The sequence below is a fragment of the Empidonax traillii genome, unplaced genomic scaffold (genome assembly GCF_003031625.1).
Source record: "Empidonax traillii isolate 1590-97213 ecotype Southwest subspecies unplaced genomic scaffold, ASM303162v1 scaffold401:size1000279, whole genome shotgun sequence".
Classification (NCBI taxonomy): Eukaryota; Metazoa; Chordata; class Aves; order Passeriformes; family Tyrannidae; genus Empidonax; species Empidonax traillii.
The window spans coordinates 220,947-235,148 of record NW_020955594.1 but is presented as its reverse complement, the minus strand read 5'-3'; the positions used below and the strand labels follow the sequence as shown (position 1 = coordinate 235,148).

At 40.6% G+C, this 14,202-nt stretch overlaps 1 protein-coding gene across 1 annotated transcript in view; it reads right to left on the bottom strand.

Moving 5' to 3' along the window:
* Nucleotides 1–810, bottom strand: part of CTTNBP2 (cortactin binding protein 2) — an 81,371-nt gene extending 80,561 nt beyond the window's left edge. The window contains exon 1 of the mRNA XM_027893667.1: nucleotides 660–810. Coding sequence (XP_027749468.1) covers nucleotides 660–728 — 69 coding nt within the window. The 5' untranslated portion in view covers nucleotides 729–810. The remainder of the gene's footprint in view (nucleotides 1–659) is intronic.
* Nucleotides 811–14,202: the final 13,392 nt, after the last annotated feature.

The window sequence follows — 14,202 nt, the reverse complement described above, 5'->3', positions numbered from 1 at the left end:
CGGGGCGCCAGCTCCTGCCCATGGGGCGCGGGCCCGGGAGCGGAGGCGTCTCCACACACCCGGCTCGGGACGGGGCCTTGGGGCGGGGGGAAGGACGGTGCCCCAGCGCCGAAAACGCCTCATGAGAGAAAGGCGAAAGCCAAGCGCCTTGCGGGCCCGGCAAAGGGTTAATGAGCAACATTTCGCCCCCACCCCGGTCTGACAGGTCCCGGTGCCCCGGCCACTGTCAGCACCTCAGCCCGCCCGGAGCGCCGGAGCGCAGCCCCCTCGCTGTGGGAAGCGGCGAGAAAAGGGGGGCGGGTGAGAGAGAAAAAAGATGGGGAGAGGAGCCCCCTCCGTGCCCCTCACGGGCGCCGCACGCCCACCCCGCGCCGGAGCAGCGGGAAGGAACAATGGGGGAGAGAACCCGCCGCCCCCGCTGAGGGAAGAGAGAAGGCAGCAGGGAGGGAGACCCCGCGCCCCTCTGTTCTTGCCTGGGGCGGGATGGGGCTCGGCGGCGGCGGGTCCCGCAGCGAGCCCCGTCCCGCCCCGGGGGAGAAGGAGGGCGGAGGGACGGAGCGGGAGAGGCAGGTCTCCAAGCGCCGTTTCTTCCCAACCCCACGGGGAGCCCTCCCCGCTCCGGCTTGGGTCGCACCCCCCTCTCCCGCCAGGCCCGTTACCGCTGCCGTGGCCGCCGAGTCCTCCTGCCCGCCAGTGCCCGGCTCGCCGCTCGCTCCCTCCGTCGCCATCTTCCCGCTGTCTCGGCTCCGGCGCGGAGCGCGGTGCGGAGCCGAGTGGCGGATCCCCCGCCGCCAGGCGCTTAACCCGCTCCCCGCCGGCAGCGAGCCCGCCGGCAGCGGGGGCGCTTAACCCCTGCGGCGCCGCGCAGGCGGGGCTGCCGAGCCGAGCCGCCCCTGAGCCGGCCGAGGCGAGCGACTCCCGCCGGTGGGCGCTCGGAGTTCCCCACCCACCCGCTCCCCGTCCGCCATACGGCGGCCCGGGGCCGGGCGGAGGGGGAGCGGGACCGCGCCGCCGGCGGTCGGCGCGCAATGGTGGCGGAGGGGAGTGTCCTCGCCACCGCGCTACCCGGGCCCCACGCAGACACTGCTCTCCTCCCTGTCCTCCCCCGCGTCTTGGCAGCAGGAGAAGGAAAAGAAAGATTATGGACGGGGCCAAAAAAAAGGGGAGTTGCAGTGGGGTTGGCTTACCTGATCAGTAAGATCCTTAAACCAGCTGAAGTCTTTGAGGGAAGGGCCTATCTGCTTCTTCCCTTTTCGAGGGGTGCTGGCTGGAGGAGTCATCTGTCCCTCCCCATGCCCTGTGGAGGGACTTGGGGGAACATTTCTGCTGCCAGCCATTGCTTGCTGGGTTATTTTCAAGGCATGTTTTCAGGGCCTGTGTAAGGGTGGACCTCTAACGTATCAGGCCCAATGCTTTGGCACCTCTCAGACTCAGTGCTGAAGCCCACCTTGATTGGGTTTGCCCTTTGCCATTCCAGGCAGGTACCAAAGCTAAATCCTGTTCTAACACCAGAGGAAGGTTTTGGCAGCTGAGCTGAACCCACTACCATGGAGGCTCATTGTCCTCCACCCAGGAGCATCCCTCCACTTCTGCTGCACTGCCCGTCTCCAGGTTCCTCAAAGTATTGACCTGATGCTTTGCCCTCACAGTGGGGACCTACTCCAAAACCAAATCCAAATGTACCTTCCTCTGGAACCAATTTACATCCATTATAAGCTGGATTTGCAACCCTGCTTACTCTGCAGTCACATAAGACTTTCACCAACAGCAGGCTCCTCTGAGCCTCGTAAGGCTCCTCCTTCATAGGGCTGCCCAAAGTCTACACTCATGCTGGACTAACTCCTTTGACACTGCGACCAGACAGAAATGGACCAATGCATTGATCAAAGACGGCAAATGTTCTTTTGAGCATGCTGTACCTAAGAATGGAAGTAAAACCATGCATGAACATTACCTCTTTACATTACCAAAAGGGGAACTGATGAGTGATTAGTACAATAAACTCCAGCTGTAATGTAAATGTACGCTGAACAGCGTGAGCAGAAAGCACTCTATAGGATCCATCATAGGCTGCATAAAATTGAGTTAAACGGATGTTTTCTGGTTTAGGGTTTGTTTTTTCTTTCTCCTTAAAAATTATCTAGGTCTCCTCCTGCTGAAGTTTTACATTTTTATAACTATAGTAAGTGCTCACATCCTTTCTACCACTGAAGCTGAGAAACTCCATTGATGACACATAGCCTAAAATAACTTGTTTTTCTCAGTTCCCAGCACTCTATTACCGTTTAATTTGTTTAGAATAAATTGTAGCTTGCCTATTTTATTGACAGCAAAGTAACATACATGGCTCATAGTTATTATTTATGTAAATCTGGTAGTGTGTTTGGTGGTTTGCCTTCAAGAAACTCAATGAAAAGTCATTTGTTTCCTGTGAACTCTGTCATACTTACTCCTTTCCAGAATGGTTTTAAATACTGAAGTTTTTAAAATTGATTGAGAATATCTTTTCTCTTATTGATTCCCATCTACCATTGTTCTGGCCAGGATTTCCCTGTTGCAATAGAATCATCTGCTGACCATCACAGTTACTTATGTGTCTTTCCGAGTTGTTACAAAGCATGAACGCAACATACTGTGTAAGTACTATTTTTTAACTCCATCTGCATCACAACAATGATACAGCAAAGACTATACCATTTATCTCTTGCTCTGCTGAGATCATAAACTGGTAGCTGATATTTTATCAATTACCAAGTGTACATTTATCAAAATAACAATGAATATTAGATTAGTCATAGCTTTCCATCTCAGACTTGAGAACTGATCTCTCTTTCCTCGTCTGAAGATAAATTTAGATTGATTTCTGAGAGAGATAGGAGTGCTCACATCTCAGCCAGAAAAAATTTAATAGAATAGATGGACCAGCAACACTTCATTTCAAAGCCTGTCCCCAGACAACTAATATCCAGCACATCGTCTGTGTTATAGGTAGTTTGACCTGCTGTTGTGGTCAAAAAGATGACAGTCATTCTTTAGAAGGAGGAATAGTCTATATTTCTTCTTTATGTCATAAAATGACTTGTCACAACATTTTGAGAATATTTTCGATTTTTGTAATTGTATGAGACTATATTGCATATTTGTGTTTCTTCACTCTTTTTCTTAATGACAGAAACGAGGCTTATGGTTGGCATGAGAGCACTAAAATCTATATTAGATATTGCCAGTCACTACTGGGATTAGATTCTTGTGCTGCACAGCAGCCACTCCATCATCAGTGATGGTGGTGGGGTCCAAATGTGTTTATGGTTTTCCTGCACAAAGAGCACCTCATACTTGGGATCATCTTCAAAGTAGGAAACGTGCTTTTCCTTGATTGTTAGTACTGCATCACTGGACAAGGTCTTAGTTACTCCCTGGTTATTTGGTTTATGCTCTTGACATCCTCTCTCAGAACTGGCTTTAAACCCTTGGTAATACAAGATCTACACACCTAATGAATTTCAAAGTAAGGGACAGCATGACCTCATGACTGCTCCCAAAGTGCACTGTCATTGCTATGCCTTATAGCATTATACAGGGCAAAACACTTTTTTAATGCATGGCTCAGTCAGAGCCCTTCTAGCAGAAGAAATTGCCTTTTCTTTTACAGACAATTTTATCACTACAGTAAGGCAAAGGAGTTGCTTTTCTCAGAGGAAGGTGCTCTGTTGGATGTCAACAGTGCTCATTGTTTTACTACTAGCACATAGCTGGCAAATTGAATGGAATTAACTCTTCTGCTCTTCTAGTTTTATCTGGCTTGAGTGACATAAAGAAAAGCTCAAGCCTAGGAGTAGTCCTTACAGAGTAGTTTTAAATGTATTTCTTTCCTGTGATTAGAGAGAGGTGGCACACAGCAAGCGGGAGATGCCAAAGTTCCAAGATAAATTTTTACAGAATATTGGATATCCAAGAAAAAGTAATTAATCGCTGTATCGTCACAATCTCTCCAGTGGTCAACCCAGTACAAACTTAAGACATTTCTGCCATCACACTCATATAGGACTCATCAAACCAAGCCAACCAACAAAATTCAAATACTGCACTGATCATCTCTTCAGGAACTTTGGTTTTGAAGACCTATAAGCAATACAGAGCTCTGAACCATTAACTTGGGCTTTTTGAAGAAGAGGTTGCTTTCTTTGGAAGATGGCACACTACTGTCCAGGTGAAATTCAATAGAAATAGAATCAGTATTCTAGAAGGCATATTGGCTGCTTCAGGTGATGTTAAACTTGCATTTAAAAGAAAGGTGAAAAGGAGACAAAAATGAAAGCATTGAGAACAAAATAGAATCTCCAGTAGGCATGAACAGAAGAGATGCTTTAATTGACTATGGAGAAGGAGCATAGTTGATAAAAAAAGTGTTGAAATTGTTTATTTATGAGCATAAATTCAATGGTGCTGAATATTACTGTAAGCTGGTGACGTGATTCGCACGACTGGAGTGTTGAAAATTGGCTGTAGTCTGCTTAGAAAGGGAAAAGTGCACAGAAAAAAGGGGAAAAATGCAGTGTTCTGTGTGTCAGCATTACTGACATCTCAGGAAAGGTTATTTGAATGTTTATGGATTGTGTTTTAATGTTTAAAACATAAAATGAAGCATTTAGTGCCTACTGCAAACCTCACATCATACGAAAGAACAAAATGACAAGATCCTTAAGTATCTTTTACAGAGAAAGAGAAAACTGCTATCACTGAGCCTTCACCTTGAATGACATAATTCTGCCAATAGTGTAACATCCTGTAAATATCTAAAAATTACAGGTGACAATTCAAAAAGTTAACCTTTAGCAGGAGGATTCTAAATGAGATGTCATTTTAACACAAGGAGAGATAAAACTCACTCCAACTGAAATCTAAAATTTGAGTGTTTGCTGTGCCTAAATTTTGGAAATCAGAGCCCAGAATAGAATCCAGAAACTAAAAGTGGGTACAGCCTATGAATTTGAAACATTTATTTTAGAGAAGTCTTGCAGTCTATGTAATTAAAAAAAAAATCACACTCTATCTCCCTGGAGTTCAAATACATAAGTTTTCCTATGAGGAAGAAAATGATAACTCATTTGCTGTCAAGACAAAAAGGAGTGTATACAGCTTTTTAAATACCAGAAAGGTATAGGACAGTTAAAATTATCAGACTGAAAATATAGGAAAATATTCAGAAAAGCTAAAAGCCCACTTTTAGTTCTCCATTCGTCTTCTCATTGGTACCAGTAAGGAATGTGAAGTAAAAATCCAGAAGAGATTTCTAACTGAAGCAATAAAGATGCAGGAATCAAGAATTCTCAAAACCAGTTTCCCTAAGTAGGCATGATGACTAACATATTTTTACAGGCATCAGCACTTCCAAGCAAAAATTCCACATTTTTTTCTGGACACAGGACAAATGCTTGCTGCTGTGATCATATTGGCTGTAGTGGCAGGAGGCAGGGGAATTCATGGTGTAAGTGCCAGACGTGGAAGAATTTGTTCCTTCACTGGCGGGAGTTATGCAGTGATCTGCTGTGCTGGGAAGTACACTACCTCATTCTGGAATTTAACTCTTTGCCCATGAATCACCACATGATGCAATTAATTTTTTCAGTGATTATTAAATCACTTTATCGAAGAATCTCTTCTTTTTTACTTTTCTTTCCCCCCCTTCCCGCCCCACCCCCCGCAATAATCCCTTGATTGATAATCCCTACTGTTTAGGCACTTGCTCCTTTTCACTATACAAAAGGTTAATTTTGCAATTTTCTTCTGCTGTTGACATCCTGTGAACAAAATTGGATTGCTAGATACCCCCCTGGAGAGATGAAGCTGTACCACTGCCAAAATGGACCTCTGTATCTTAGAAGAAACTCGCCTGGAATTGGAATGGTAGTGCACACAGTGGAAGCTGTCCTCTCTGCCAAAGCCCTGCTATGGCTCCAAGAGTTCCCTGGGCAAGCACGGCACTGTATGTGGGCATTCAGCACATGGAGCAGCTTCAAGAGGACCTTTACTCTGTAACTGTAGAAATAAAACCTCAGGGGAGGTTAATCAATTTATTGGCAAGAAGGATCAGTCTCACTGAGGTGGTAACTACCTTAGCACTTGGATTCAACGTCTGTGTGGAGGCTTGGCAATGAAATGTTTTCCATATTGAAATGCTTCACAAGGGAAAAATTCCATTACTAGTGAAACAAAACTACTTCAATAAGTTGTTAGCTCTGACACTGACACTGTAGAACCACAGCCCCAGTGAATTAGCTCCTGTGCTGCTGACACAGAACAGAAATCATTGTGCTGAGGAGTTAATTCCCACCTGGAAAACAAGCATTTGCTAGAATAAAGCAGCAAAATTGCTTGCCTGTAGGAAAGTGATGCACTTACTGATGCAATTCAACCTTTGCAACGTAACTCTATTTATACTCTCAAAGTTGAAAAACTATCCTATGAAAAGACAAGAGATTTCTCTGTGTGTGTGTGTGTGTGTGTGTGTGTTCCATAAACTGAGCTAATGTGATTATATTGCCAAGACTCATAGTTACCTACCCAAAGGGAGGTAACTCACGTGTAAGTCTGTGGTTCAAGTTTATGGTTAACACGAGTTCTGATGAATGTTTTAATCAGAAAAAAATAATTCACTGCAACAGACTTTGTGAAATCATAAGTTAAAAAGGCAAAATTATAATTCATGTGGCATTCTGTATGTGTGCAAAATTCACCTATTTACATGTAAATGAGGCAGCAGACAGAGGAAAAGCAATGAGCAAGAGAGAGATAACCCTGTCTAGTTTCTCCTGTCAAGTGCAAGCATCTTTCAGTGTACAACTGAACTAAAATCTTTATGTCAGGGATTAGGGATTCTGCCTTTGCTGTACCATTTAAATTCTGGATATCCATAAGATTATCTTTCATTAGAATTTTGCTCAGCATGTCCCTCAAGATTGAGATATTGTACACCATCACTTAGAATGTATGGGACTTTGGTCCCCAAAGTGTCATTTGCCTACCATTCTGGGAAATAAGTAGGAATTAAATTCAAAAAATGAATACGAACTAGCTTTATTTAAAAAATAAGAAGAGTCTTTTGGCTTCTGAGTTTCATCAGCTCGCAATGGATGCTGGGGACTCTCTTGCCTTCTGTGCCTTGACAATTTCCTCTGAGGTTTCAAGACTGAGCATGAATATAAAGCCAAAAGCTCTACAGAAGATCTACTGCAGCCAGAAATCTGTATGAATATAATGACTTTACAAAATATCTCAAGAGACTGAATAATCTTGCTGCAGGACAAAGACAGGAAAAAAAGAAAGTCAGTGGATTTGGAGGAAGAAATATTTATGTAATATTCAATCTATGTTATTTTAAAACTGCTACAAAATATGATTTATACTAACCTAGGACTGGATTACCAGTCAGTTAGCCTAACCTCTTCCAGATCCTGGAATATGTATTACATGGTCCTATCAATAAAATGATCACTTTAACATCAGAATTTTTGCTGTATCTTTTTCTATTCAAATAATGTTGAATGTGTTAGCTTAAAACTATATAAATTCTGCATTATTTATGACACAATTAAATATGTCCTCATATTGATGATATTTTCTTAAGGGCTATCAAATAAACAACAGCTACTAAGTAAGCACCACAATCTTTCTGGGTCTGACAATATTTTGGCCATTATTTCAGTGTAAAAACAAAGACAAAGGAAAGATCAGTGACTTGATAAGGACCACAGAACAGTTTGGAAACTGTAGCTGAGAAGGGAAATCCTGGAATACTGGTTTCCAGCTTCTTGCTCCTATTTAAGTGACCATCTGAGTAAATATATTCATTTAATGAAATGAGATTTAAATGTCCCTTTGCCAAGATAAAGAAATTGCAGTGGAAATGAACTGGTACTTTAAAAAATGACACTGTCAAAAAGGAATGCTTTTACAGCTGAGGACTGCTTTCAAGTGAAATTTATTCTACTCTCTACTGTATATACCACTGAGATACAGCAGTATTTATATAAAAGCACTTCACAATGAGAGTCCTCTTTTAAATTCAATATCTAGTTTGTCCAGAAAACAGTTGGTTGTGAAAAACATTGGCATGACATCCTGTCTTGGAGGGTAAGCTACTCCAATTAGAAGTATAAATGAACTCAGAGAAACACCTCTTTTGAAAACAAGACTCTTTATTGGTAGATAACAAGAGAATAGTGGTTGTATTTCTAAAGGTAAAAGGTATCCCAAAGTATAAAAAAAATCAGCATGTGCAGAATTTTTGGCTTCTGTTTAGCCTCTGAAAAGCTTTTCAGATATATAACCTCTTAAGGGAGAGTTGTTTTGCAGAGATCACTCTAGAAACAACCAGAAAAGAGCAGCAGCCTAGAACAAAGCTGCTTCTTGTCCATGGCAGTGTGAAAGGATTGCTCCCCTGCCTTCAGTTAAGGCCCCTTAGGAAGCCTACAGGATGCTGGTTGCTAGGCAACACCCCAAACTGTGGTGTATATAGCATTAGGTATTAATTATTGTCATGGGCCTTTTCCATGGAAGGTGAAAATATGCAATTAGACACATCACAGGATAAGTAATTTTGCATTCTGATGGACAAGCATTATTAATCTGCAGAAAATTCAGAATTTGATAAATTGTTCAAAGATGACTTACTGTGACAAGTCTAATATTTTATTTTTATCATGATATTGTTTTGCATTTGCAGCAAAGGATTTGAACAAAAATATGGTTACAGCAAGCTGTTTAAAATTTCTGAACTGGAATATAATATTGTTTCATTTGTTTCCCTGATTAAAGTGCCTAGCTCTAAACTAATCTTTACTGTCACTTTATTTTGAGTAGTTCAGGTCAGTAGTGGAACAAAAATATAAAGCTTTAGAACATGAAAGCTATAAAATAAAATATTGCATGTTACAACACAGATGCAGAAACAAACAAACCAACAAATCAAATCTTGGGAAAGAGGCAGGGTGTAGTCTAATAGTGTCTACCTTGAGATAAGTTTCTTCATTTAATTCATGACACTGGCTCATGTTTATGGGATAGGAGAGCTGCTCTTCCTTCTCTAGCGTTGCCTGCCTAGCTAGTCATCACTAGTGTAACAGGACATACACATGATACATTCCAGCTTTAAGGGGATACTTACCCATTGTATGAGACCAGTGATACCCCATGAAATTAAACAGGTTAGCCAAGAAAATACTCCAGTTAGTGCAAAGAAAAATGGAATTCATACTAAAGCAAGTCATTACCAAAGGGGAAAATGTAATTAGCAGCATATTGGAAACTCCTATGAAGTGGCAGTGACAAAATATAACCAACAAAAAAGCAAATAAATTACTGTCTCAGGACATGAACGGAGTAATAAAACTAATTACTTTCCAGTTGAAGAAAGAAAATGAGACTGTGGGTGGGAGAGGCTCAAGGAGACACTAATAAGAGATTGTGTGATTGAAAATATTTTTACAGACATGGATGCCTTCTCCCACATCTTGAATACACTAATATTTGTGCAGACCAGGTGTGAAATGCAGCAAAGGGGAACTGGAAGCACTTGGTTCGTGCCACCTGTAGGTGAGGCCCATATTGGAGGATAAAACTCTCACTCTGTTTCCTGAGTTGCATGTCTTTAGGTAGATATGTGGTGGAAAACTGTCATGAATACTGATGTCTGAAAATTTGCCTTAGGATACTTCAGAAAACGGAACACTAATCAGGCTGGTACTGTGGTGCTTCAGATACCCATAGAGCATGCTAGCCAGCAAAATTATCAGGTAGGCAACAAAAATGATAAAATAAGAAAAAGACTGAATGAAGCTGTCTTCTTCCAGTGAAGAAGTCCAGACATTCCATTTAGATCAAATGGGGGCAGCAGCCTCCCTGACAGCTCCAAAACATGACTGCCCAGTTGCTGAGGCCACTGATTGTTTTTATTTTCACTGCTTCCAACTGGAAAGATGTGAGGAGCAGTCATTTCATTCATAGTTTTGACAGACATGCAACCGAGACAAAATTACAATCCTTTGGCCCTTCTTAGGGGTAAATACTCTTACATGGATGCTAGGCAAACATTTTTTGAATGCTGTTTTCCAACCATTGCATCTTACCAATAGTATGTTGGTATATTTTGGTATATTTTTAATGAAGTAGTATGTTGAGGTAATCAGTTATTTTAAAAATTGAAAGATTGTTCCACAAAGACATGCTTAAGGCAGAGAAATGATGAAGTTAAATTTGTCTTCTTAGAAAAGGAAACCAGCATACTGTAATTTTATAATGAATGGGAATGCATATAACATCCTTTTACTCATATAGATTTAGGAAGATCTTTCTTTCAGATAGAAGAGATTTTCCTTTGGTAGCACTTCCAAAGCACATGGATTTGCTGTCATGGCTTAGTTCTGAGGAGCCAAGATGTACTACATTATGACAACCAAAAATTTCAAGTTGGCTCAGAATATGTGTCTGTACTAGAGCCTGACCAATTTGTTAATATAACAGAACTCACACAGCAATCTACAAATACGTGTGAGTTACATCCTTTCTTATTTGTAATACTGATTTTTGACTACCTGCTGCAATCTTATGCATCTTTGTAAAAACCTCCTCCTCCTTACCTGGTATTTGTGTGTTTGTCCTTTCTCTAACTTGCCTGATTTAAAAACATCAGATAAATGGACATTATATTTATGTGTCTTGATGTTCTCTATTTTTCTTATATTTTGGGATATTACTTTGAGTTACTCTGCATCATTTCTAGTAATTTGACACAGTGAATCATGGGCCTCAAGTTATTTATTTACTGTTGTGTTTCTTGTTTACTTCCTTCATTTTTCTCATTATGAATGTTATATTTGTTTTAAGATTCTTTGATCATAAGTTTTCCTTAGCTAGCTATTGTATTTAATTACAGACCATAACTAAAACTGTCATCTCATTTCCACTTCAGTGTCTGTCTGTGATATTATTGTTTGATTCAGTTGTCTTCAGCAATGTTTTCTCTCAGAACCAGATCCACAAAGAAACCTGTTACCTGATTGCCCAGCAAGCTAGAAGCTAGCTTTGGAGATGCCCGAATCAGCATCACAAGCACCTTGAGTTAGGAATTTACACTTAGGTAACTGGTTATTTTGTGAAAGAGACAGCAGGGGCAGGGCTTTTTAAGATTCTGAAGCCTCGATCCCACTTTGTTCATATGGGTTTCAGAGAATCTGGACATGAGCTGTTCTAGGTGTAGAGAGATACCATCTTCTTTTGTATCCTTGAACTTTGTCAGAGTTAATGTAATAAAATTTCTTATTTAATGGAGACCAGATTCTTGGCTGTTGTACAAAATAAACAACCAAAAGAACAAAGAAATGCCAGTGCATACCGGCTGCAGACCTGACCCTGACCTGTAATTTGCTTAAGCCAGAACAGTATTTTTCAGAGACCTATCAGAAAAAAAAAAAAAAAAAAAAAAGCCTATCAAACATTTCCATTCAGTGTTCCATAGTGCTTAGAAATAAGTGCTTAAACCGCTTGTCCCATCTAGTTCACTTTTTCTTACAGCTTTACTGAAGGTTGTAATGTTACTTAACAAGAACTATTCTTGCACAGTTTAGCCAGCAGAATTACAGGAAAGAAATAATTTGTTCCAAGAGCTGAGAGAAACAGAAGTGCAAATCATAACTGGTCCCTGCCCTAAAAATCCTGAAATAAACGTTTTTCTTCTCATCAGAAATGTTGCTTCAGGATAAGGCTTTGTAAAATCTTTAGATCTGTTTTTAATGGAAGTACCTTTAATAAAACTGCTAGCAACACTGGCGAGAGGGCTAGAGATGTACTCAGGTTCAAAATGAAATAACTTTCTCTGAGGTTTCAAGTTTACTTCTCAGGTTTGTATTAACTGAAGTAATAGAAACATGACATTCAGTAGCTGTATCTCAATTTCTGTCCCTGAAAACTCATTCTCATTAGACTTTCTTTTTCCCAACGCGCATGTTGCTGAAATGTAGAACACATTGACCATTAAGGAATTCACTTGCATTTGTATCTACCCATCACTGCTACAAAACTTTACATTTTTCTAGTTGTATTCCATTGACATGGAAGCATTTTCTGTTTGTTTTACTTTCCTTTGCAAAGACTTAACTCAAGATGATCCAGAATTCCAATACTTTTATTGAAAACATAATCTAAAATCAGAGAGAGTCAAACATAATTAAATAAACTGAACAACTTCCCTGTTTTCATAGTCATAGCTAAGCTACATCAGTACATTTTGTATTATTTGTATTGGAAGAACACTTCTAGGGAAAGTTCTTTTTTTTAGTCTATTAGCTGTCCCATTCAGTGACAAATTCTTCTTGAATTCCCTCCTTGTTTGGAAACAGAGGCTTCCTTCATCATACACACTCATAGTCCAAGAGAACAAAAAATCATTATAGTGTCTGCTGAAGGCTAAAAAGAGAGACTGGTGTAGACAATTGTGAAGTGTGTGCAGTACATAGAATTAGAAAAGCTCATTTGTCTGATTTACAGTTGTCTACTTAAAAGGTAATTCAGAACATGAGATCTGCCCTGTGCTATGGTAATAACCAGGGCCTCAATTAAGAAGCAGCAATAATGGATTTTCTGAAGACTTTCTTAGCCTTTTTTTTTGACTCTTCTTTTTCTTGTTAAGCCCCTGGATTAGTTTTTAGAACCCTATACCTGTGTTTCTGTAAAAGTAGCATGCTCTGGCCTTTTAACTTCTGTATCTCTTAGGTTTTTGTTTCTGAGCACTATACTGAAATTGTCTGATTTTCTACCTTTTTTCCTAATTAGCATTTGTTTATGCACCGTTTTCCCAACATGATGGCACATTAATAGGCAGGAACATAGTACAGTTTGTCAGACTGTTCTAAATATTCTGGCCATTTTAGAAACTTGTTGGTCTCATTGGTTGTGTATAAATATAATGACCTACATGATGGAGGAATGAAAGAAACGTAGTTGAAAATAATGCACTTGCTGACGTAAGTAAACCGTGACTGATAGGAAAAGAGCCTACACTAGTGGTGCCAAGATCACTATAGAAACAGAATGATCTTGTGGCAAAATTCAAATGCTAATCAACTGAAGAGAGGCACAAAGTCTGTAAGTGCAACAGAGGACAAAGCAAGCAGCTACCAACACCCCTACTGTAAGGCAGTAAGGAATTCTGTCACTTAAAATCCCATACCAATGTTTGTGATTCCAGTTGCTATACATGGGTGGGACTGAAGAAGAAAAAGCTTTTTGAGTTAGAATTACAGTTACTCACCCTTCTATATTTGTTCCAACTCTACTATCACAAAGCAGGTATCGTAAACCTCATGTGATCATCTGGTGAAGTTTGTGTGGTTCCTCTGTTTATCTGTGTTAAACCACAGGTTCAGTTTTGAACATGGAACTACTCAGCCTCCTGTGCTTTCCTGTGACATGATGTAATGGGAAAAGTCCTGTAACCTGTATGGACATGAAAAGATGTGCTGTCCGAACTTCTGTGGCGATCCATTCAAATGGGATATCATTGAGTGAAAGAAATGGTCACTTCTCAAGACAGATTTTCCAAATCTGAAAAGAACAAAGGATTTTTTTCCTGAGAGCTTTGAGTCAGAGCATTTTGTCTGACTGAGCATAAAATTACGTGAAATACAAGGTAGATATTCATGAGGTTCCTTCAGAAGAAGCTCAATCAGGACGACAGAAGAAAGGGAATGGACTAACTAGAAGTGAAGCCATGTCTTGGAACTGAAGAGGGACCTGATCAAAGCTTAGAAAGTGCTTACTCTGAGGAAAAAACTGAAGAACAGAAATACATGCTATTATTTTGTTGGTTTATTTTAAGTCATAAATAAAGGTTAAAACAGGTTTCCAATCAGAATAAACTTTTAGAAAGGGAAAGCAATTGCAGAGTCAGAGATAGTCACCAATAGCTTTGGAGCCCTAGGGCATGTGGACCAAAATGTCTTTATAAGAAGGTGTAGCAGACAAAAAGGAACTGTTTCGAAGAGATTAAAGACAGACTCTGTGCCGGACTGTACTTGCTCTGAGTTGACCTAGATATTTTCCACTTAAATTTCTATTGTAAGTATCTTGACTTCTTCAGTAATGAAACGCTAGAAAATTAAGAATTAGTGCTATAAAATTATCCATAATTTCTATCTAAATAAAATG